The sequence below is a fragment of the Glandiceps talaboti genome, chromosome 8 (genome assembly GCF_964340395.1).
Source record: "Glandiceps talaboti chromosome 8, keGlaTala1.1, whole genome shotgun sequence".
NCBI lineage: Eukaryota > Metazoa > Hemichordata > Enteropneusta > Spengelidae > Glandiceps > Glandiceps talaboti.
Window position 1 is genome coordinate 25,990,223 of NC_135556.1, and position 26,946 is coordinate 26,017,168.

The window sequence follows — 26,946 nt, forward strand, 5'->3', positions numbered from 1 at the left end:
TCCAGAATGATGCACAAACAGACAATATTTTTTCAGGGAGAGTGAGCCATTACAAAAACTATGCAATCAAACTGTACTATGATCTATATTTTCTGGAATATTCGGAACAGAAAATAAAATATACTAATAGCACATATGGAGACTTAGCACGGATGGCATATTATGGATCTCCTGCGCCGAAAATCGACTGGCCTCCCGCCGAAGTCAAACTGCCTCGCGTTCCAAATGTAGTCCACTACATTTGGTTTTCCCCTCACGAGTTTCAGTTTCATCATTTCCTCAGTATAAAGAGCGCCCTCCATATCCAGAGAGCAGATAAGGTCATGTTCCATACTGACTCAATTCCAGAAGGCGAATGGTGGGACAAGGCGAAGAAAATGGCGGGAACAAAAATGAACGTCACTTTTCTGAAGCAACCAACTGACGCTTTTGGCCGAGAATTGCCGAAAGTACATCACAGATCCCACGTGGCAAGACTACAGCTTTTACTGGATCATGGCGGTATATTTGTAGAAGAGGATACTTTGATAGTAAAAAGCTTAGATACCATTAGACATTATCCATTCACTATGGGTATGGATGTCTATGGATTGAATAATGGAGTGATGTTATCCGAACCCGGTGCAGAGTTTCTACGATTCTATCTCGAATCTTACCATTTCTTTAACGATGCAGAAGAGCATTTTAGCTCCTCCATGGAACCATATCGTCTAGGCAACGACCATCCCGATAGTCTAAACGTCGAAGAACTCCGACTCACCAGACCAGACTGGACCGATTGGTTTGACATGGGTAGGCTATGGCGGGAAGACAGCAAGAGAGATTGGTCACACATGTTATGCATTCAGTTGAAATGGATTTACCACGGAAAGACTTACCGACCAGAGGACATTCTACAGATGGACACCACCTTTGGAGAGATTGCACGTCTGGTCTACTTTGGTTCACCAGCACTAATACACGATAGCATCGACATCGATACATTTGAAAAGGGCTTCTACAGAGAGGAGGGTCACAAACATAAGTTAGACAGCACAAACCTGAAGAATAAACAGAAATCACCACACGAAGAAATGGCACAAAGGAAAGATGACTTTTACATCCGGGAAGTCAAACACCCGAAAGACCAGCCAGCTGAGAAACCTGTACGAATCGATGAAGTCGTTCTCAAAGATGATGATGATGATGATGATAGACGTGATAAAATTGATCAATAACGTACCAGCGGTTGGTAAACAGTTGAACGAGAAATCATAAACGTCTCAAATATATTTAGTCTATAAGGTACGACATATTGGGGCGCATCTGCCAATAAATATAATAACATCAATTCGGTCGTTGAGGGAGCATTCCCATTTTATGATGAACCTCAGGACGAAGTCGATCAAACTAGTAATGACATGAAACGTTCGAAAGAAAGACGAGAGTTTCAACGGCCGTACGTATGAATTTCGGCCATTTTTGTTCACTAAAATGTAACAAATAAGTGCAGAATTTTTAAAGCTAAACTCCTAACTTGGTTGCCGATTTACCGTTATTACGAAGCAAAGTTGAGTCAACTTTTCCTGTCTTTACGATGAACATTCCTTGTAAAGAAACTGTTAGCGGTTTTTTAAAAAAAATAAATTTTATAATCAGTCATAAGCTTAAAGCTACTAGCCCGTTTCCTCAAAATTTTCTTGCCAGTTCATCTATGACTATCGTTATTTTCCTGTAAAAAGGCAAATATTTCGATCCGCCACAAAAAAAGTAGTGAGAAAGAGAAAAACACTAAAAAAGCAACAAAAAACCCGGAAAATACCTCAATAAGAACCTGTATCAAACGTTGTGATACATTTTGCTGATTAATTTTGTACATGGTATAACTCTATTGCAATCAAAGTTGTTCTCTACCGGATAGCAGTCTTATATGCCGTACCCAATTAAAGTTTAATTTTGACAATGTTTCACGTTTTTTATCATTTATATTATTATAAAATGCTTTGCTCCTGTTTGTACTTACAACTCATGTTTTCAATTAAAATGTGTAATATTGACATCGTCGAAATCGCATTTGGAGATTACGTCATGGACAACAAATAAAACGATTGCAAGGGTCTGACGAGTTCGTTCATATTGAATGCTATTGTGAAGTGAAAGATGTGGTATATTGACGTTGCCATGTTGTTCAAAAGACAATGACTTATCCCGACAATTTAAAAACAGGATGATGACTCCCTCCCCTTCCGAGAGAGAGAGAGCAAATGACAACTGAAATTAATTGTTGTTCTAAAATAGTTTTATCCATAAATCGTCCTTACGTCCACATTGTTCAAAACAATCCAGACAGCAGTCATCACTTCAGACGCAACTATGAAGACAGCTACAATAGAAGTTGTAATCCAATTACCATCACAGTATCCTTTCCCTATTGATTAAAATTATCCGATGAACGTTAAATAAAATCGGCAAAAATCAAAATCTTAAAATGAGTAAAAATAGCACTTAGTAAATGTATGCTTTAACTAGAGATGAGAAACGAAATTAATCAAAGACTGTAGTTCTGATCATTTTTAATTTAGTGAAGATTTAGCAAACCCATATGAATGTAATATAAGCATATGTATAGGAAATAGCCAGGACACGGCTCAGATAATTATGCATCTGTAGTATAATAGTAGCCTCTAATAAATATTTAACCCCTGAATGACTTTAATCAGTATAACAGTTATTATGAAAATGTAACTGAATCGTTATCCACTTATATATCGAAATCTAAAATAGCAAAATCGCTTAGCTAACATTAGGGACCATATCAATAGTTCAATGTAAGAAAACAAACTAGTTAGTCCTCAGACTTCTCCTCCCTAACTAAATTGGCCAAAATTGAAAATTGTTATAGACCATACAATCAATTTCAAATCAGTGTAGTAGTATGTAGTGCTATGAATACAAAGCCAGTATGTTGTAGTATGTAGTGCTATGAATATAAAGCCAGTATGTAGTAGTATGTAGTGCTATGAATACAAAGCCAGTATGTAGTAGTATGTAGTGCTATGAATACAAAGCCAGTATGTAGTAGTATGTAGTGCTATGAATACAAAGCCAGTATGTAGTAGTATGTAGTGCTATGAATACAAAGCCAGTATGTAGTAGTATGTAGTGCTATGAATACAAAGTCAGTATGTAGTAGTATGTAGTGCTATGAATACAAAGCCAGTATGTAGTAGTATGTAGTGCTATGAATACAAAGCCAGTATGTAGTAGTATGTAGTGCTATGAATACAAAGCCAGTATGTAGTAGTATGTAGTGCTATGAATACAAAGCCAGTATGTAGTAGTATGTAGTGCTATGAATACAAAGCCAGTATGTAGTAGTATGTAGTGCTATGAATACAAAGCCAGTATGTAGTAGTATGTAGTGCTATGAATACAAAGCCAGTATGTAGTAGTATGTAGTGCTATGAATACAAAGCCAGTATGTAGTAGTATGTAGTGCTATGAATACAAAGTCAGTATGTAGTAGTATGTAGTGCTATGAATACAAAGCCAGTATGTAGTAGTATGTAGTGCTATGAATACAAAGCCAGTATGTAGTAGTATGTAGTGCTATGAATACAAAGCCAGTATGTAGTAGTATGTAGTGCTATGAATACAAAGCCAGTATGTAGTAGTATGTAGTGCTATGAATACTTTATATTAGTGCCATGTATTTACTATGCGAACATTTCCCATTCCTCAATTTCCCATTTTTTTAAATAGAAATATTTGTATTTAGGGGTACAAAACAGATCCATTAAATGTAAAATCGTTTTTATACGATGAGAACTAAAATGGCTTAAACCCCATCCTCACCCCTAAAGTAAAAGAATTTAGTTTTTTATCCTACATTGAACGATTGACATCGCCCCTTAATACAGGGAATATTAACCCTTGTGTCTCCTGTCTATGTCAAAACACGCAATAGTACACCATTCTGTACAATTATTGGAGGGTCTATGGTACAATATCTTATCAACAACTCTCCCTGATTGGTATGTTTGGAGGTTTTACTTTCTAAAAATAAATCTTATTATGTCTTTCAATAAATTCAGTTGACAAATTCCTAAAATATCTATCTCCTACAACAAATAACTGTCAATGAAAATGTTTTTACAAAACCCTGTACACAGGTGATGAGATTTGTCTAACTCCCAGGAAATGATGTCTGACAGTACAAATTAGAGAGAGCTATGGGTAAAATATTGCACAGCACCATCCGAAGTTAGAATTTAAAAAAAGTGATTTACCGTATGTGTCTTCTACAATTATAATTTCAAAGCCATTCTCAGTACCGGAGCCATCAGATACTAAACGCATCCACGCAGTAGGTTGAGTCGATAAGAAATCGTCTGGTGCTGTGAAACCGGAATGTGTCCATATAACACTGTTCTCCGGGGTTGGACTGTCTCCATGACCGGCGAAGAACAAGTTTTGTTCAGGCTTGGTGTTGAAATCTTGCAATCTGACAATAAGTGCCGTGTCGACATCCCGTGTCGACATATGCGTACATGTACAATACCCACTGACATTGGAACGTTTCACCCTCGATAAAGGAACCATTGGCCGCGTATCGGAAGAAACCCGAGCTTTCACGAAATACATTTGAAAACATTTACTACATTTTTTTTACATTTTATATGGTTGCACGAAATACAATCTAGGATCGGGTGATCGGAGCTTGCACGAAAAACATTTAATACTGTAACACTTTTTTTTTACATTTATGGTTGCACGAAATACAGTCTAGGATGGAACCGTTTTGATCCTGCAAACTACAGAAGAATTACATTGCTATCAACTTTGCAAAAATGCTTTGAACTGTGTACAGACCCTCACCACTGGGCGTGTATAGAAAAGTATCAGTAAAAGTACCACTTTTAATATATAATTCAAAATACATACAACTGTACCATAAGTTTACGATATTAAAAGGATTCAAAACAGGCAACACTAAACGCAATCCGTTACATGTTCATGCCCAGAACTTTGTAAAAATAGCAGTCATATCAAAATACAATGTGTCTTTTTTTCTTTTTTTCTTTTTTTTTTTGGGGGGGGGGGGTCCCAGGCCCAGGAAGGCCAAAGTTTGTCGATGGAAGGGAGAGATTGAATGTTCCTCTTGAACTGGGGAATTTAGAGGTATTAATATTTAAAGTACATGAAAGATCACCCGTTTAGTTGTCGGCCAATGTCCCGATGTGATATTTATCAGCTCAACACAAACATCCAATGTTATGTGATACCCTAAGTTTAATACCACAAAGGTATGCATGGATGTATGATACACAACGCAGTAGTTCAATAGTTGCTTCAAAGGTCTTAGACTGTAATTTGCTCTTAAAGTTCTGTAATTGTACGTGCATATGTTGTACAGCTTGGTATAGATGTGCATCGCCATTTCAAAACCGATCCCGCGGGTTCCCTGTTCCGAATATATGCATGTACTGTTCACTGTTTCTATACTTAGTGGTATGGAATACAAAATTATCCATTGTACATGTACTATTATATCATGTTATTCATTCACACATTTCTCTATTTTTTCATTGATAAAGTAATATTTCTATTTTGATCAGAAGTGTGTATTTTTAATCATATGATACTTCAATATAGCACGAGAACGCATACTTTTGGTCCCAAAATTTCAAAAAGTTTCAATGGCTGGAGGGGGACACCCCACTTGGTCGCTCCACCTTCTCATTGTTATAGTTCCCGCCTAATTGTATTGTTTACCTCTTGCTTTTAGAATGCCTGTATCTCTAAAAACATATTCAACAGACAATCATTCAAAACAGTTTGTCAAAAACGTAGGGAGACACTGACTGCTCATCTCACCATCGATATCTTTTCATGAGTTTTACAAGGAGTGGTAGATCATGCATTAGAATACCATTCCAGCAACTTTCCAATTATAATTAACGTAAATTCCAGTTTGTTTTCTCCGTAATTCATAAATTGTGGTTTTTTTCCATGGACGGTAAATGTAAAAATTGAAATTTTATTTTCGTAATTTATGATTCAACACTTATTTTTTTCTGTAAATCGTACTGGGGACACCCTTACCCACCTCAATTTAGAATAATGTAGTTCAAACTCGTGAAGTAGTACAAAGTATCAATATCGAACATATTGTTGCATACATGCACATCTGAAAATAATATTCAACAACTGTGCTTTAAACTTCAGCAGTGACTCCAAAGATCTCAAAGCTGATGGAATCATGGTGTATTATTTTCATATGAGTAACCGAGTAACACTGTACCCCAAATAATATTAGAAGGAATAAATATCACATGAAACCATTTGACAATTTCACCCTCGCATGCACACGCATGAAATAGCATATAGGGATCTTTCCAATTTGAATATCTAAATTTGCTGATACTTATTGTCAACTCAGTAACATTTCCGACACATCCTGGCAGTGGACAACTTTGTGTTAACACTTCCTCCTCTTGGAAGGTTGCAAATTTCCTTTGGAGTAACTTTTGTTGTTCTCATTCACGTCATGATATCACTTCGCTAAGCAAGATCTATTCAGTACCTTCAGTGTCCTCTAAATCCAGAGCACTGTGCACTTGTTTACCATTTTTAAGTGTTATCAATACCATCGATGATAAACTCTGACCCATGTACACAACACCTCAGTGCAGGTACAAAGATCATTACAAGCTGGTGTTGCTAGTAAGCTGGTGACCACTGAAATATCGACAAATCACTCTTGAAAAAACTGCTGTTACTTTACAAAGCAGAATAGTACATGTATTAACTTCGAAACATGATATCGTGCGTGACTTGAGGTCATTTGAATACAAAGGCGCTACTCAATAGAAGTTCTTCTCAAGACAACATTGCCACGTCACAGATAATGCAGATGGTAGATCATCTTCAACTATGCTATTTGAATGTTCGTCCTTTTGGTAAGTACAGCAGTATTTAATACGTATATTAATATCACAAAATGCACTCAATTGACGCTAGTCTTTGTCGAAAGGCATTGTGATTGGTTTTTCATTGTCTAATCTTCTATGTGTGTATCCGTATCAGTGCCTGCACATAGCAGTATTTTGTATCTGAATATGAGCAGCGCCCTCATATTTCACAATCATTTATCTTTTGGCATTTTCGCATTATTTTTGTTGAAATGAAGTTTTGGCTGAAGCGATTGATTTATTTCCTATACTAGCAAATGCTGCAGCTTTATCAACAACGATAGATTTATATCTCTGAGTCATGCTATTCTCGAACTAATTGCAAACTACAAAAGTATCTAGCAACAAGAATATCTGACTGTAAACAAACACATTTGTTATTGCTCCTTTCCAAATAGATGTATAATCAGCAAAAATGGTATCTTTAAAGGGGAGCAAGCGACGTACTGTAACAGCTGTGATTATTCTGTTATGTATCTTCCTCCCTCTGTGGTTTATCGTCAACTACAGAATAATCGACCTCCTTCAAAAGAATGAGGCTGTTGAAATCTTGCAAAGAATGAAGAATTTGGCGGGAACTGCGGATCGACAGCAAGTAGAAGGACGACCTGTACGAGAAATGGCTACACCGTATGATAAATTTGTAGTGCCAAATACTGTGCATTATGTTTGGTTTGGCGAAAAAGAATTTAAACTTCATCATCTCTTGAGTATGCTGAGTGTTAAAAGATTTTTAAAACCGGACAAAATTTACTTACACACTGAATCGGACAGGATTTCTGATCATTCTGGACCAGCTTCCTTAAAATACTGGGTACAGGCTCTTGATGTTGTCGACTTTGAAATTGCCATAACACAGCCACCAACGGAAATCAATGGAAAACCAATAACAAACCTACATGACCAATCAATACTCACTAGAATTCAAATTCTCGCGAAATATGGTGGTATTTACTTGGACAATGACGTCATCGTCCTAGACTCGTTTGACGCTCTTCGTCGGTACGACTTCGTCATAGCTCGTGAAACGTTTGATCTTAACTTGGGAATCATGCTAGCGAATCAGAATTCTACATTTCTCAAAAAGTGGCTCGACTGTTTCAGAGACTATAACCAAACACTGGGTGTCAATAGCATACCAATATCTCTCATTCGTGAGAACTCCAGATTTGTATTTGTAGAAAAAGAACGATTTCGGCGTCTAGATGAGATTGGATCCGACGACCGTGCCAGTAATATATTTTATGGACACGTGACACATGATGAACACTATGCTGTGAAATTGTATTATGAATATTTCGGCAAAGAGTATACCGAATACGAAATCAAATACCTAAACACAACATTCGGTTACCTAGCCAGAAAGGCGTACTACGGTGATTCCAAGTTACTGACGATGGACTGGCCATCCAAACCGAAAGATGGCGAACCTCTTGTTGTACCAAATATTGTTCATTATGTGTGGTTCTCAACTGAACCTTTCAAATTTCACCATTTCTTAAGTGTGAAAAGCGCAATAACTATTCAAAATGCAGAAGCAATTTTCTTTCATTGCGATCCTGAACCTAGCGGTAAATGGTGGGATATAACTATGGAGATGGCAGGCCATACTTTGAAAGTTTACCGCCGAAAACAACCGACAGAAGTGTTCGGAAAACCGATGAATAATACAATTCATAGGTCTGACGTAACAAGGATTGAAGTTTTACTGGAGTTTGGCGGAATATACCTAGACCCCGATTCTATAATTGTTAAAAACTTGAATCCATTACGCAGACACCAATGCACGACTGGATTAGACATATTGGGTCTTAACAACGGGGTTATGTTGTCCGCACCAAAATCATTATTCATGCAATTGTATCGAGATTCTTACGAATCTTACGATGAAAATAACATATACTTAAACTCTAAAATCATCCCGTATGATATTGCTGGTGAAAATATTGATGTAATACATATTGAGCCGATTCGTCTATCAAGACCTGAGTGGTCCGACTGGTGGGATATGGGCCGACTATGGAAACAAGGGTGTAAACCTGACTGGTCTCACTTGTACGTCATCCAATTAGCATATAGTTACCATGGCACCGAGTATGACGCAGAAGATATCAAAACGATGAACAACACATTTGGTGAAATCGCTCGGTATGTCTACTACGGCACTACAGATACTATAACATAGCTATGTGACTGTAGCACATGAGGCGACTTGTTCATAGTTTTGTCCAATAGTAATTAGCCTAGGATCACTTTCAATGAATTAAGTCCAGGTATTAACACAGTTAATCCTCTCTGATCAAACGAATCGTAGTGATGTCAGACACTTTACGACAATTTTCCAGAACTTGAAAATCGATGTGTAGGGAATCATGAAAAGAATAACACGGAAAGATCAAGGGAAGAATGAAAATAAAAAATAAAGCAAAAGTTAACGTTCTCTTAATTGAACTCTCGTACTTGGTCGAAGTCTCACTAACAGTACTATCCGACGTTAAGTTTACCCTGTTAAACCATAGACCCCTCCACTGTCTATGGTTAAACAATATATTTTCAAGTATCATACATCCATTCTTACATTCAACTCAGACAGGTCAGCTCTATTCGTCACTTCCTCACTCCACAAGCTACTCAAACCCTTGTGTCTCTGCAGTTGTTCTGTCTCCCTGAGACTGTTGTAACTGTCTCCTTTCTGGTTGCCCTAAACACCTTATAGATAAATTGAAAAGAGTTCAGAATGCTGCCGCACGTCTTGTCTGCAGTTTAAACTGTTTGTTGTCCGTAGATCCATAATTTTCTAATACCCTTCCATTGCTAAACATCACAATCTTGGTTTTTACTAATATTTACCTTCAGTTGTACTTATCACAATGGTGTTTTAATTTAGAAAGGAATCAGAAAACAGAATTCATTAAAATTACAGGGACCATGCTCAGCCCATAGATGTGAGAAGACCCTCATCGCCACTGCACATTATTTTACCCATAACTCTCTCTGATTTGCATGCTTGGGTGTTCTTTATTTTATGACTTCCCCTATAAGCCGAATTTTAATAATTCTTTAATTACATTTAAAGCATAACAATTACACGTGAGTATGCACACACGTAAATGAAACATACATTCAATAAAATACTATCACTAACTTGGACTGTCAGTCTGTATACAGACTTCGAACACGTAAATGTTTTCATTATAGCTATTCAGATCTAGAGAAAGCAATACATTTGGTCTGTTTAAAAAATGATAAAATAACGATCTCCCAATAGTTAATAAGAGAGCTTATATCTGAACCAATGGGTATTCAGAAACTCGCCAGTGACATATTTCCACGCTTCATGGCTTCAGTGAGGTAATGTCAGAGAGTCTAAAACAGAGAGTTGTGGTTAAATTGTGTACCTGTCCATTTAGGCTAATACGTTCATTTCAGCGCCCTCATGTGATTAACCTTGTGTCGATACCCATAACTACTGAGTCAGACACTAATCACATTTTTGCATATGTTCGAGAGAATATTTGGTACCCGACTCTGCTCTGGTATAGAAGTGAAGAACACAGGTAAGCCATTTGAAATAGTCCATCGTATACTTTAAAGTCATACAGTATACTGTAGTTATTAAGAACAAATCATAGCAATAATAATTTTAACATAAAATTAACAGTAAAACATTTTCATTGTCGTCATTTGGGCCCGTATGGGAAACTTGAAAAGATCACACCCACCTTTATCGTGTGAAAGATGACAGTACAAGGTAAACGTGTTATTGTTACAAGACAATACTGATGAAGGTTTTCATAAGCATATAGCATTGCCAAGGAAAGGAACAGCACCAACTCAATAAGCCATACTGAGATTGTCTATTGTCTTATACCAATTTCCATAACCTTACTTGGAGTCTAGAAAAGAAGCGGTAATGTGAGGTTTCGGAGCAATATTTCTGCGCTTGTTTTCGACACCATATATTTTGAATCAACATAAAAGCTTGTTGCCATGACGAAACAAACAAATATAAACAAAGTTGGAATTGTAAAGAGTGGCAATAAATTATCATTTACCTTATACACGAGGACATTAGAAAGTATATCATCTCCACTCTACCGTGTATAATGGATTTAACTAACTTCTAATACCTACGTAATCCATCTATGACTTCGTAACCATGGAGCGACAATAACAAGAAACAAAAAATGTTGGAATAGTAAAACTAATTTAGAAGGGAGAGTATTTTTTGCAGTTTTCACCATTGGGGACTATTATTTATTTCTTTTATCTGTAGTCAGGATGTGAGTTGATGTGTAAATGGTAAAACTGTATAGACTACTTTATCTGAGTCGTTACAGTGAAATGTTATTATACTAACTTTATATTGTCTATTATATTGGGTCTTGCCAACAATACCGTACACTTACATCCTTTAGTTGACTCAGTGTTTGACATGTACAGGTTGGGCACTCCTCTACCGGAGCTAGTATTAAAGTCGTGCAGCGGGTGATAACCATGTACCAACGTCTTGTCTGTACTGCTGCTGAAGTGTTATCAGTAATCATTAAGCAGTAATGTCCGCTTTGTCAATATGATACGTTGTTGGGATCGGGACGCTAATGGAAAATGGAGACTTTGTGAATCTTTATTAAACTGTGACTTGTTAATTTGCTTACTTAAAATATAAGCCATTTCAGTTTGATATACAACGAAGTACTAACTGATAGTGTCTCAGTCCAGCTTTGGTGAATTTGACGGCACACGTATGGGTCAAATGTCTGTAATGTTGTGTGAGCGAAAACCGGAAAAGAGACTTGTAAAACCCATACCACAACTATTACTAATAGATATAGTTTGAGGGAACTCAAAAGAAAAACTTGTAATAATTTTTGTTGAAAGAAAATGGCTTTGAGAGCTGTCAAACTACCATCTTCTCCTTGTACAACTTCACAATCCAAGTTGTTTTACAACATCCATTTTGTTATATTTCAAATGCTTTGAATATACCGGCCACATTAGAAGAACGTGTTTGTGTGCGGTGTGGGGGAAGGGGTTGAGATGTACAGTGATCAATTATCAATTAAACATGTCCTCATATACAAGATTACTAATAGCAACCGTGCTTTTAAGATTTGAAAAGTATTTATCGCCTAGCTTCACGGTAATAGTTTTGTTTCTCTTTGGGAATGCAAGTTTTGTTTATTGATCTCTATTATAGGCATTCTAAATAAAACAATTCGTTTGGCGAACTTTTACAAATTCCAACACCAGCACCATGGTCCCATTATTTCATAGATTTAAATTACTGTGGGAGTTAACGTAGGTTTACATGGAATAAAGGTTCAATGTCAGAGTGCTTAAATCTCCACCAGACACAGAAGTACTACCCAACTTTAAATGTCTGAAACTATACTTACCTAGCCTTACTATCTTATCGTTTTGGCCGTACATTGGTATATCCAAAACTGAGTGTTAAGACGACACTTTTTATCTGTAACCTTTCACAAATCGATGTGATTGTGTCGTCACCAGATCGTGTTAGAAGGTCGACAATTTTCTTTACTTCTTTTGTTAGAGACCTATACATTTAGTAGAGGTTAACGTTGTGATAGACTTTGTGCATATACTCTCCCAAGGATGAACAGTTTATACAAGCATGAACAGTCCGTGCTGGACACTCCAACAGCGTCTGTCACGAAGTCATTGTAAGTCACACCACAAAAGAAAACAGATACAGTATGCAAACGCATTGTTTATAGGTTTGAATCGTGGGATACAGTGACCTCCTAACTCTTGTGTTGAGCCTGCTACATTGTTCTGTTGAACTCTCTCCGAAGTTTCCAGATTGCCTCCTTTTGTGCATTTTCGTAATTGTCGTTTTGCGCTCCGGGTATCGGTGGGGAATATTACATGTACATGTAATTGGAGATGAATATCATTAGATAGGAACGCGTTGACGGAAACACCACTGAAATTGGTCTTGTTTACTTCATAATTTAAATTGTTTCACAACAGTATCATGGTCATTCAATTTCGTGAAAGGTCTGAGTATACCAACCACATTAGAACACAGGGGCGTGTAATATTGCATAGATTGTTGTTTTCCAGGTCTACAGACTAAATATAACAACCTTTTGAATATATATTCCTACCTGTATATATTTATAGTATACGTAGTACTATAGGTCGATACATTTGTAGCAGCAAGATTCGTATGATATTTTCCTAAGAAAACGGAAATCTAAGCAATAATACACGCCCCTGTGCATTAGAATAGCATTGGGTTGTCGGGGGGGGGGGGGGGCAAATGAGGCACACAGTCATCAATTGTCGATTAAACATGTCCTCATATACAAGATTACGAGCAACAGTGCTTTTAAAATTTGAAAAGTATTTATCGCTTAGCTTCATGGTAATAGGTTTGTTTCTCTTTGGATCCTATTATTTCGTAGATTTATAATGCTCTGCGTGAAGAATTTAGAGTATAGAAAAACATTGGGAGGGGTGACGTTGGTTTACACCAGACACAAAAATCAGTACTACCCAACTTTAAATTTCTGAAAAGTTTTTATTTCTTACTTACCTCGGCTTACTATATTATGTTTGGGGCTGTAAATTGATGTATCTAACACTGTGAGTGTTAATGACGGCACGTTTGTTAGTCCTGTAACCCTTTCACTAATCAGTGTGAATGTATCGTGACCACATCATGTCACTGTGTGGTCAAAGTACTTCTAGAGACCTATAAATTCAGTAGAAGTAATGATATATGAAGTCTCTTTCTGCATAGACTCTTCCAAGCATGAACAGTTTATATACAATGCCATGCATGAGCGGATACTAAAATGGCGTCTTTCATTGTAATAAATATTAAGTAGAATTTGTTGACACCATTCCGTTATCACATGGACTTTCTGACTTCGTTTACACAAACAAATGACAGTGACAGAGGAATGTTGATGTGGTTTACATTTAGTAATCAGAATCAGAATCAGAATCAGAATCAGAATTACTTTATTCATCCCACGAGGGGAAATTAAAACGACAGTTCTTGCAGGTAAAACAGAAATAAAAGCAATACAAAAGATAGCATTCCATATATTATACAACATACTAAAAACAACAGCACATACTAAAAACAACAGCACAGTACTAAAAAGAGCGACAATGATTGCTGTTAAGAACTGAGATAGCGGATGGGACGAAATACGATTTAAAACGATTAGTTTTAGCTACTGGAGCATGGTATCTACCACACCTTGAAATACGACAGTCGTAGAATTCTGCATAGAGTGGATGGGAAGGGTCTTTCAGAACACTATGAGCCTTCGACGTTATGCGTTTGCTATAGATAGAATCTACACTTTCACCTTGTTTACCGATAATTTGGCTACCCTTTTTGATAATCTTGTTTAGTCTTCCCATCTCATGTTGGGACAGGTTACCTCCCCAACAAACAATACCAAAGGTGAGCGCATTGCAAACAACTGCATTTGAAATGCTCCTAAAAGATCGTGACTAAAACTTAGTTTTCTTAGGCAGTGCAGATGAGTGTTAGCATTCTTAATAATGAAGTTGGTATTCTCAACCCATTTTAGTTTACTATCAAGCTTGATGCCCAGGTATTTATATTCGTTCACTCTGTCTATGAGTCTTTGATATGGACAGGCGCAAAGTCACACTGATATCAGTACATAGTTCTTTGGTCTTTACAACATTAAGATACAGATAATTATCATCACACCCAGTCAGTAAATCTCTCACTCTCATCTAAATAAATCGAATCATCGTCGTTGCTGATCTTCCCAACCATTGCTGTATCATCTGCAAATTTGACCAATGGACACGAGATGTCAGAATTCCGGCAGCTGGCAGTATAAAGTGTGAAAAGGAAGGGTGCTAAAACAGTGCCTTGGAGCGCACCTGTATTAGTATACGCTACGTCAGATTTTTTACCATTTAAAGACACCATCTGTGGTATATTAGTAAAATAATTTAAAAAATCCAATGTACAGTTGAAGGTGACAAGTTCATCACTAAAAGTTTCTGAACAATACACCAGATGTGGCTGTATTGTGTTAAAAGCACTTGAAACTCGAAGAACATTAATCTGATTGAACTTCCAGATTTTTCTAAATGAGAATATGCATTATTTAAAACATGTAACATTGCATCCTCTATACCCCTGTTCTTACGATAAGCAAACTGTAATGGGTCTATAAAATCAGAGACTAAAACTGTTAACTTATTTAAAACCACTCGTTCACAGACTTTCATAACGGCTGACGTCAACGCAAATGCTCTAAGATCGGTTATTGATAATATCCCAGCTTTCTTTGGGACAGGAACAATATTAGAAGTTTTCCATGACATCGGAACTAAGTCATGCCTAAAACACAAATTGAATATGACAGACAGAATACGAGCAAGTTGATCAGCGCAAGACTTCAGAACATGATGGGGCGTAACATTATCAGGCCCCGACGCTTTGTTGGGAGCACACTGTGCCGGAGCACCCGACGCACCTCAGAGTCCTCGTCGGTCGAGAGACGTTAACTATCGGTGACATTTGAGGACGTCGCGCTCAGTTCATTCCTGATCCGTGTATGATCGATAGAGAAATCATGGCAATCAAACCCGCTATAGAATGCATTTGGTTCGTTTGCACGGGTTGTTGAATTGTCCTGTAGCATTGGTGTTTTGCTACCGTTGGAGTAACCACTCATAATTTTCAGTCTTTCCCATACTTTCTTCATATCATTACTTTTAAAATTATTTTCTACTTTATTCTTGTATTTATCCTTCCCCAATCCAATAATTTTGCTGTGAACAATTTCCTAACTATATACACTGTATATATATATATAACATCAACGATGTCTACTTTACTTGTGGTTTTAAGTATTATTTTCTTTGTACTTGGTAACTTGTCTACTTCTATACATCCCCACTGTCACGGTACGCGGCACTTGTATAATTGTTTCCTTGCATTTGTCTGAATGTGTGTAAAAAATCGTTTCTCACGAGGGTAACACCAAGGTAACTTTACTCCTGTAACTTTGCCTTGAACAATTCCCTAACTATATATTTGTAACTACATGTAACATCAACGATGGCTATTTGCCTTGTGGCTTCAAGTTTGATTTTATGTATACTTCCACGCACGCACGCACGCACGCACACACACACGCGCGCGCGCACACACACACATACTACATGAGACCACATCACATCACATCACATCACATCACATCACATCACTAACACTCATCACATCACATCAGACAACATCACATAACACGCGCGCGCACGCACGCACGCACACACTATGCAATGCCTGGACTGACATAAGGAAACAATACATTTATATTATTATGCTTTGGTTTAGAATACACACATCGATATGGGTTCTGGTGGCAGTCATCATCAGCTCCGTTACATTTCCATCAGAACAGGTGAATTACAAGGCGCTGGTACCAATTCCTCTGTTCATTTAATTTTTTTCAACGAAAATGATGACAAAAGTGAAGTCGTTACCCCGAACAAAACACTTCACAATGACTTTAAAAGAGGCGACATCGATACATACCCTGTAAAAATCCCGGCAAATTTTGGCCCTGTCACTAAAACTGAAGTGTGGTGTGATACATGGCTTGGTGATAAATGGTATGTCGATTACCTCAAAGTGGCCGGTAAGAAAGGAAAAGACGTGTGTGCGTTCCCAATGCAGCGATGGATTGACTCCAAGCATTTCGTTGTGTATCGAAACGACAGCTGCCTTCCTCAGTTTGCTCCCAATGCAGAAGAAAGGAGAAGAGAACTCGATAGAAAGAAAGTACTCTATCAGTTTGCGACACCTACTGATGGCCTTCCTTCAACAGTGAGTGTATAACTTCGACTTTTTTGACATATGGGTTCATTTAATAATCATATTCATACATTATGATGGATACAATGCCACCACGTCTAGACTCTGTATTAAAAGAGAAAGACATGTTTGGTAACCTTTTAATAGTGAAAATACTGGTGATGTCAGGGTAATTTCCCTCTATTCATGGAATACTGACGTGACAAGATATATATTGGCATTTCGTTATGTTAACATTTCATAACTTCAAGCAGTTCTAATCAAACACTCCAACAACTTGGAATGCTATGAAGACGCGATAAGAAACTACTCCATTATAATGGTATGTCATTTGAATTACTGAATATATTAACTAGTTTTTGTCTGTCTGTCTGTCTGTCTGTCTGTCTGTCTGTCTGTCTGTCTGTCTCTCTCTCTCTAGGTTATAAATCTGCCAAAATCCGATGAATTCACAGTGCCATATGAAGTAGGTATTTACAATATTTTATATACTGAGATTAAGTTCAGAACATAATCATTACCTACGTATAAGCAGTAATCACGCAAGATGATGCCAACTAATTTTTAATTTAAATAAAATACTATATCAGTAAGCTTTGTAAGAAAAGTATGCTTTGTTATCACCAAGTGTCAAATGAATGAAATATCTCATATTAACATTGAATTTGTTTGCAGTAAAAATACATTTCAATAACAAATTACTCTTATATTACAGAGTGAAAGATTGATGGTTGGGGTCAAAGGCGAACTGTCTAAGATGTTGATATCGCTGATATCATGTGAATGGAAGAGTCTAGGCGACATAAAGAACATTTATGGTGGAAGTCTGAAGATGCCAATAGTATGTAAATGCTAACCATTCTCTGTTACAACTCAATAGTAATATGAGTTTCCTTTCAAATACTACTATGTATGTATGTATGTATGTATGTATGTATGTATGTATGTATGTATGTATGTATGTATGTATGTATGTATGTATGTATGTATGTATGTATGTATGTATGTATGTATGTGTGTATGTGTGTATGTATGTGTGTATGTGTGTATGTACGTATGTACGTATGTACGTATGTACGTATGTATGTATGTATGTATGTATGTATGTATGTACGTATGTACGTATGTATGTATGTACGTATGTATGTATGTACGTATGTACGTGTGTATGTATGTATGTATGTATGTATGTATGTATGTATGTATGTATGTATGCATGTGTGTGTATGTATGTATGTATGTATGCATGTATGCATGTATGTATGTATGTATGTATGTATGTATGTATGTATGTATGTATGTATGCATGTATGCATGTATGCATGTATGCATGTATGTATGTATGTATGTATGTATGTATGTGTGTATGTGTGTATGTATGTATGTATGTATGTATGTATGTATGTATGTATGTATGTTCGTACGTACGTACGTACGTACGTACGTACGTACGTACGTACGTATGTACGTATGTATGTATGTATGTATGTATGTATGTATGTATGTATGTATGTATGTACGTACGTACGTACACGTACGTGTGTGTGTGTGTACGTACGTACGAACGTGCGCGCGCGAGTGTGTGTGTGTGTGTGTGTGTGTGTGTGTGTGTGTGTGTGTCATATTGCAAACAAATATTCTACGGTATTTTAAAAACGACTTTTAAACCTGACAACGCCCTTATTTCATTTAATATTAGAACCCAGACGTATGGAAGGAGGAATGGTACTTTGGAGCGCAGAGACTCATGGGATGCAATCCTATACAAATCAAGCTATGTTCTGATATCCCAGACAAGTAAGATGGCATGTTGTTTCAGATTGATAAGTAACTGGAGAGCATAGGCAAATTGGTTAACAAGTCTAGAATGAATGCATTCAATAGATTGGAAGGAAATTTGACATTCATGGTACAAAGACAATAGCATATAAATAAATTTTGAAAGATCACAGAAGCAAAATCACTCTTATGACAGATAATGTTACGTGTTATTGGTTGATGGATATGAGTTATCAGTGAAAACAACAACAGAAAATAAAACATTCACAGGTTAACATAAAATCCCCTCTACTTACAACCATTGTAAATCACAATGATATATCAAACTTGTGAATGTGGATATAATTTGTCAATAATAATAGCTAAAACCCGGAGAGAGAACAATGGCCTACATTAATTCTAGGACTGGACTTCTAACAATGTGTATATGAGTAACAATAAGTAAATAACATCGTCGTAATGCAAGTACAACTAGATTTTTAAACATGTACATGTCCGATGTCCATTCGATTGCAATGGCTTCGACAAAACTTGAGAAACTAAAATCTCTTTCACAGAGAATTGAGAGAATTGGAACTTTTTTACTGAATCAACAAGAAACTTTCCGATGTGAGGCTTGTAACACTTTTGGGTATTTTAGGGGGGGGGGGGGCTAAATTATTATTCCCTTCAAATCATACAAAAGCATTTGAAAACTGTAGAAAAATGCTCACGCACGGTGAGCCCTCATCTTGTTATCACTTGTTTTTTCGTCCACGAATTGCATATATTGGCGATAGCCGGGCATCACAGCAGACTTTTAGATGTCGTTGGCAATTGAAGATTTGCATTCATTTTGTATCCCAGTGTCAAAGGAATTGAATGGGTAAAGTTTCGATGTTTTAAATTGTTGCAACGGGTATTGTCTTGCCATATTTTTATATCATATGAATTATTCTATTAAATATTACATTTACTTACAGATTTGCTGTTGAAGATAGTAAAATACAACCATTGATGGAAAATCTGTCACTCAATGAAGCTATCTCACAAAAACGATTGTTTATTGTGGACCATGAAGATTTAGAAGATTTGCCCCAGGCTAAACCAGAAACGGTGAGACTCTTAAAATCAAATCTATTCCTTTGGCCGTTGTTCTCGTATTGTATTCAGAATCACCGTTGACAATGAATGGTTCTGGATCGGGTGAAGTCCTGACATACTTAATGCATTAATGATTGTTTCTATGCCAACTTCGTCTTGGTGTATGCCGTACTTGAATTCTTGAGACGCACCAAGTTTGATAGTCGAAATGGCATACAAAGAACCAAATTTGTCAATTTTCGACACTCACCGTTCCGAGTGCAATATTTCATCAAGAATGTCAAATTCTTCTTTAAAACACATGATGAATGACAAAGGGAAGCCACAAATGTCCATACCTTCATGTCATAGTTCGTAAATATATTGTTTTTCTGCAGTTGCAGTATAATATTACTTTCTCAGAAATATATCATACCCGGGATGTGTCTCAATTGTTTACGTAGGTTGTCTGTGCACCGATTGCTTTGTTCTTTCGGACAAAGGAAAATACCTTAATTCCTGTGGCGATTCAACTATTCCAGCAGAAGAGGGAAGATAATCCGGTAGATATAATCAATAATATTGTTTACTAGTATATATGTCACGTTAATGCTTAGAATTAGTATCGCTTGCTAGCCTAAAATCTAATGATTGATTGATTGATTGATTGACTGATTGATTGATTGATGAATGAAGATGGAAAGAAGGAAGACTGGATGGATGGAACGTATCAGTCAATCAATTAATAAATATGTTAGTTAGTTAGTCAGTCAGTCAGTCAGTCAATCAAACAAACAAGACACCTTTGAATACGTGGCTATTCAACTATTCCAGCCGAAGAGTGAAGATAATCCGGTAGATATAATCATGTTATGTTGATGCATAAAGTTGTTTATTACTCTACATACAAAACCCAATAAGTCAATAAATGAATATACCAATCAATGAAAGAATGAGTTTATCAGGTATTCTGCTCTGTCTACTACCATCACCCACTCACTCACCCACTCACTCACTCACTCACTCACTCACTCACTCACTCATTCACTCATTCACTCACTCACTCACTCATTCACTCACTCACTCACTCACTCACTCACTCACTCACTCACTCACTCACTCACTCACCCACCCACCCACTCCCTCACTCCAATCAAGCAAGCAAGCAAGCAAGCAAGCAAGCAAGCAATCAATCAATCAATCAATCAATCAATCAATCAATCAATCAATCAATCAATCAATCAATCAATCAGTTCAATCAGTTCAATCAGTTTTAACATCAGGTATTCTGCTCTCTACTACCACACCACCAGTGTATTTGCCTAGTCAATCAAATGCTATAATAAAATACAGTGTAAAAAATATCTCATATATTGATATATAGATCTTACTTATATAGAGCTGCTTTGGTGAATTTCTCAATTCACAGTTGAGTAGCTTTTGCAATTTTGATTCAAAATTATTTAATAATTCTTTGTTTTAGGTCTTCATGCCAAGTGATCCTAAATATACATGGTTGGTGGCCAAGTTGTTTTTCAACAATGCTGATGCACAGGACCACGAAGCTATATCCCATCTGCTGTACACTCATCTAGTGATGGAGAGTTTTGCTTTGGCAGCACATCGACAGTTGTCACAGTCTCATCCTATGTTCAGACTTATGGCTGCCCACTTTCAGTTTCTGTTGGCAATCAACAGGTGAGTTATATTGATACTATTGTCTGTTCTAATTAATAGTTTTTTATTTTAATTTTTGACTAATTTTTAATGACTGAATATTGCTTTAAATATAATACACAAAGGGAGGTGTTTCTCAACATATATATCCTTATTACCTATTAACAGACAAAGACCTTAATAAAACATGGTTCAAATACAAAGTAATGGTGAGAAGTGCATGCATGAATGTACCTCGTTGACTCTTGGAAATGGGACCAGTTCTAGATCTATTGAACATACGGGTTCTGTTCAACACAGCAGGTGTTTTTTATTGAACTGTGCTCGGGTTCTCTTTAAAGCCTTTACAATTCTTGCACACCATTCACTAGTTTGTAGGAGGGACAGTTATTAGGATTATAAATAATGTCTATAAAAAGTTGACTGCTATATTGAAATGATAATAAACATCTTGGCATATTTGGAAATCGATTACTCCTGTAAGTAGAGAATCAAAGTGCTGGTTTATCTTTATATCGACAACATCTCACCATAGCTAAATCGCATACTTTATTCGTTCGTTGTTTCATTCAGTGGTGGTCTACCTATTCTTATGGATCCCGGTGGTTGGTTCGACGATATAACAAGCATAGGCAGAGACGGTGCCCTTGAACTAATGCGTCGGAAGTGGAAAAATTGGCGATTAGATGTACAAGGAACGCTTCCTAACGAACTGAAGCATCGTGGAGTGGATGACCCGAATGTGTTACCGAACTACTACTACCGTGATGATGCTCTGTTGACCTACAACGCCATAAATGCTTACGTTTCTAAAATTGTGAATGCCCATTATGGTAAGTACTTGTGCTTGAGTGATAAATTCCGATTTATTCCGTCATTGTTGACTTGTTGGCGACTAGTAGTAAATTGAGTCCAGTTTGTTGACGCTCCTATCAACCGAAGACGTTTGTAAGGAGTGATTTAAAGTGTACATAATGATAAATCACCCAGTCTACATAGGGAGACTATACGTGTACTTCGTGACATGCATTCGACAAAAGGACAGTCGGCGTTACGTCTGTAATTACAACGGGGCTGGGGGTTAGGGGGTTGGGTGGGGTGAGGGGGGAATTGGGAGAAATCAGATCCAGTTAAAATGTGAACCCGCTCGTTGTGCTAACGCGTGACCCTCCCTCAATTTCTCTCTGTGCAACTATTTTAATCGTTTGGGAAGACATTCTGATTTCGTTTTCACCCTTGTTTCGTTTTTACCAAATTAGATGACTCTGAAAAGCTGAACGGTGATTTTGAGTTGCAGTCATGGGGTGAAGAACTGGCTGCCCCTCAACCACAGGGATTTGGCATTCAGGTATGACGGTAACTTTTTTACGATTACACATGGCATCTGTCTGTCTGTCTGTCTGTCTGTCTGTCTGTCTGTCTGTCTGTCTGTCTGTCTGTCTGTCTGTCTGTCTGTCTGTCTGTCTGTCTGTCCGTCCGTCCGTCCGTCCGTCCGTCCGTCCGTCCGTCCGTCCGTCCGTCCGTCTGTCCGTCTGTCTGTCTGTCTGTCTGACTGACTCTGTCTGTCTGTCTGTCCGTCCCTCTCCCTCCCCCCTCTCTCTCTCTCTCTCTCTCTCTCTCTCTCTCTCTCTCTCTCTCTCTCTCTCTCTCTCTCTCTCTCTCTCTCTCTCTCTCTCTCTCTCTCTCTCTAACCGTTTCTCTCCTTCTCAATCTCTTTCATTACTTTTACTCTAGGGTATGCCAGGAAATGGACACTTCTCAACGACTGATGATGTGATACAAGTTATCACGTGTGTCATATTTACTAGCAGTGTAACCCACGGAGCTGTAAACTTCAACCAATATGACCAATATGCTGACCCTCTGAAGAGCCCAATGTATCTACGAGGGATTCCACCAAAGAACAAGGCAAGTTTGGCCATTTGACTACCAATTGAGTACTAGTATTGCTATCAACACGATTATAATTATGTAACTGAAATGGCTCAGTAATGAAAGCAATACAAAGTATGATATAAAAGAAATTGTGTTAAGAATGTAGACTCACAGGTGTAATTCCACAAAACGAAAACACACCTAAACGGTAAATTTTGTTGAAGAAGATTCTGACGAAAACAAAAATTTCGGAATAATTGTGTATGAAATTGTTCATATTGTCTTTGGTACTTTTTTGTTTTATCAACACAATCATGAAATAAATAAACAAACTTGTATTGGCATTGAGTGAAGGAAACAGCACGAGAGTTTGCGAAATAATTGCCACCGCCTCAAATTGTTTCATTCACAGACTCCGTTAACTGAGAAAGACGTGTTGGCATATTTACCAGACAAATCAACACAACTGAAGATTATGGTGATGGCCCAATCACTGAGTCTTTTCGGAACAGAGAAATTGGGATACTTTGATAAATTGTATCAAAGTGACAGTATCAGCCAATCAGCAATCAAGGAGTAAGTGAAAGTATCATTATCGAATAATTTAAGACACAGCTGAATAGATTGTAAAAGTCACCAAATATCGTACCCCTGTTGAGTTGTACGTTGGGGTGAATATTACACACTCATCCTAGTATATTGATGACATGTTTGTGTCAATGAGTTATGGCCGGTTTTGCTAGAATTTTAGTGTGCACAGTGTAAACTTGTAAACCTGCCTGTTTCAGACTTGTGGCCTGGATTTAGCCACGTTTCAACGAAGCACAAACAATCAAAAACATTTACATACGAAATAAAGTTTAAAATCAGTTTAATAGTGTAGCAACCCTTGTGTATTCCAGCAAAGAAAATTTACAGTGTACAAATATACCTTGAGATGAGTAGAATACACTTAGACTATATTGATGACAGGTTTATCTAAGTGCAATTTTCTAGATTTCTTGCAATCTCTAAATCTCTAGCAATTTCTCGGTGCACCAAACAAAAATAATGTCATAGAAATCAAACAAAAATAATGTCACCGAAATCGTTAAGGAGATCTTGTTAATTCTGGTAATTAAAGGAATGGTTCTTTAGTAAGAAGACATTGGAATACATGTATATACATCATCTCTGGTAAAGCGGTCTTAGAACAGTTAATCTGATCACATGTATCCAGGTCATGGTGACTGTTTATATAATTTACAATTACTCTCATCATTTTAACAATTGTCTTTCAAACATTCTTTGACTATGTTATTCCTCTTTCAGGTTCCAGGAAGACCTGAAGAAAGTCGGAGAAACAATTGATGAACGAAACAAGAAAAGAATTGTTTCCTATCAATACCTACATCCATCTGTGCTGCCAAATGCAATCTCCATATAGAAATGTGACGTCATTTTCTAGTTTACTCTGAAAGTCAAATCAGACTTCATTGTATATGGGGAGGAGTGTGTTATTAAAGTTAGATTCATGTTTTAGCCATCTGACTTTTTATAAGATTGTGAGTTTATTCAAACTTCGCTTACACATGACTTAATTTTTATTAATCGTTTGTCTATTCTTAATATCAACATTGATATGTTATACCTTACAAAGAAAACATACATCTGAAAACATTTATAAATTGTTTTTGTTTTTAAGGAAGAGAATAAGTAAAAAACCGCTGAAGGTGAATTTGCCAGGCTGTCGATTGGTATATGTGTGACAGTATTGAGGTTACGAAAGAAATTATTGGATTATTACTTTGTCAACGAGAACACCATTGGTGTTGTAGATTATGAACATTAACATGCTAGAATATGACATCTTTTCAACAATTTCTATATCTTGTTTATGACAACTGTTGCCAGTGATGGCAATCTAAAGTGTGCGATGTGTTCTGATTCATTACTTTATTACATGTAGTTGGGTATGGCAGCGTTGCTATGCCAGACAGAGAATTGTTGTTACATTATTTCGATCTCACTGGAAGAAGAATAAAAAAAAGTTTAAACTGATAATTGTATTTATCCAGAATTTTAACGAATCATGATGTTCATGCGTGTCATGCGTCCGTCCTTTTATCGAATCATTGAATGTTAACAGTTATTGGAATTCGCCAACGTTGATACAGAGACCCATATATCCATACTAGTTGACTCTTCGAGGCCAGGCCTCTAGCATATGTGTGCTCTGGACGTAAATAACCTTGCATCTCGATGGTTGACGTCATGGTCTCATGCCTACAGAATTCAATAAAACTACAGGGATAGAGGAGTGTTTATTCAGTTTAAGAAACACAGTTTATTACTATTACTCATACAAGAATTAGAGCGGTTTTTGAGCAATCAAAACATAATTAGAAAGAATGAGACATACTAAAATATTTCAATAAATGGGTTGCTCAGAGGTAGAAAGACTCATGCTTAGCCCATAGACGTGAATAGCCCCTCATTGTCAGCATATGGGATCCCAGTGTACATGGATTTACCCACAACTCTCTCTGATTTGTATGTACTTTATTTTATGACTTCCTCTGTAAGCCACATTTCTAGACATTTTAAGCATAAAAGAAAGTTTGCAAATTTCACATAACAATGTACCAACAAGTAAATGAAACACGTACTTTCAATAAAATATTCGCTATCACTAACTTGGGCTGCCTGTCTGTATAAAGAGTCCTAACATGTAAATGTATTCATTATAGCTCGTATTCAGATCTATAGAAATCAATATATATATATATATATATATATATATATATATATTTCACATACCCCTCTCTACTGGTGAGATATTTCACATACCCCTCTATAATGGTGAGATATTTCAAGTACATTTCAGCGCGCTCGTGTGATAACTTTGTATCGATACGTGTAACTACTGACAATACTCAGAGAATACTTGGCACCCAACTCTGCTCTAGTATCGGAGTGAAGAACACATGTAAGCCATTTGAAATAGTCCATAAAAGTCAAACGTTAATAACAAAACATAGCGATAATGATTATCATAAAATAAACAGCAAAACATTTTCATTGTCGTCATTTGGGCCCCTATGGGAAACTTGAAAAGATCACATCCACCTTTATCGTGTGAAAGAGGACAGTACAAGATAAACGTGTTGTTGTTGTTGTTGTTGTTGTTGTTGTTGTTACAAGACAATACTGATGAAGGTTTTCATAAGCATACAGCATTGCCAAGGAAAGGAACAGCACCAACTCAATAAGCCATACTAAGATTGTCTATTGTCTTATACCAATTTCCTTAACCTTACTTGGAGTCTAGAAAAGAAGCGGTAATGTGAGGTTTCGGAGCAATTTTTCTGCGCTTGTTTTCGCCACCATATATTTTAAGACACCATAAAAGCTTGTTGCCATGACAAAACAAACAAATGTAAACAGAGTTGGAATTGTAAAGAGTGGCAATAAAGTATCATTTGCATTATCCATGCAGGCATTAGAAATGTATTCTTTAATAGACTAAATAAAACAATTTGTTTTGCGAACTTTAGAAATTCAGACACCGAGCACCCACCATGGTCCTGTTATTTCGTATTTCGAGGAGAGAAAATTACTGGGGAGGGGGGGGGGGTAACGTGGGTTTACACGGAATGAATGTCCAATGTCAAAGTACTTAAATCTCCATCACACACAGAAATAAGTACTACCCAACTTGAAAAACTTACTGTAGAATGTTTCTTTGTCTTTGGGGCAGTAGATTGATGT

The 26,946-nt window shown here is 36.9% G+C and overlaps 2 protein-coding genes across 2 annotated transcripts in view; both read left to right on the forward strand.

Annotated features, from left to right (window-relative positions):
- The window catches only part of LOC144438694 (uncharacterized), a 5,196-nt gene extending 3,104 nt beyond the window's left edge, over positions 1 to 2,092 (forward strand). The window contains exon 2 of the mRNA XM_078127839.1: positions 1 to 2,092. This exon is cut by the window's left edge and continues 852 nt beyond it. Coding sequence (XP_077983965.1) covers positions 1 to 1,217 — 1,217 coding nt within the window. The 3' untranslated portion in view covers positions 1,218 to 2,092.
- An 8,349-nt stretch (positions 2,093 to 10,441) lies between these two features.
- LOC144438513 (polyunsaturated fatty acid 5-lipoxygenase-like) lies at positions 10,442 to 25,800 on the forward strand. The gene is made up of 13 exons (XM_078127573.1): positions 10,442 to 10,510; positions 16,324 to 16,815; positions 17,225 to 17,269; positions 17,519 to 17,644; positions 18,503 to 18,600; positions 19,545 to 19,677; positions 20,109 to 20,207; positions 21,128 to 21,342; positions 21,895 to 22,154; positions 22,581 to 22,669; positions 23,056 to 23,229; positions 23,609 to 23,772; positions 24,508 to 25,800. The coding sequence occupies exons 2-13, from the start codon at positions 16,339 to 16,341 to the stop codon at positions 24,620 to 24,622; spliced, it is 1,995 nt and encodes a 664-aa protein (XP_077983699.1). The 5' UTR covers positions 10,442 to 10,510; positions 16,324 to 16,338; the 3' UTR covers positions 24,623 to 25,800.
- The last annotated feature ends 1,146 nt before the right edge of the window (positions 25,801 to 26,946 follow it).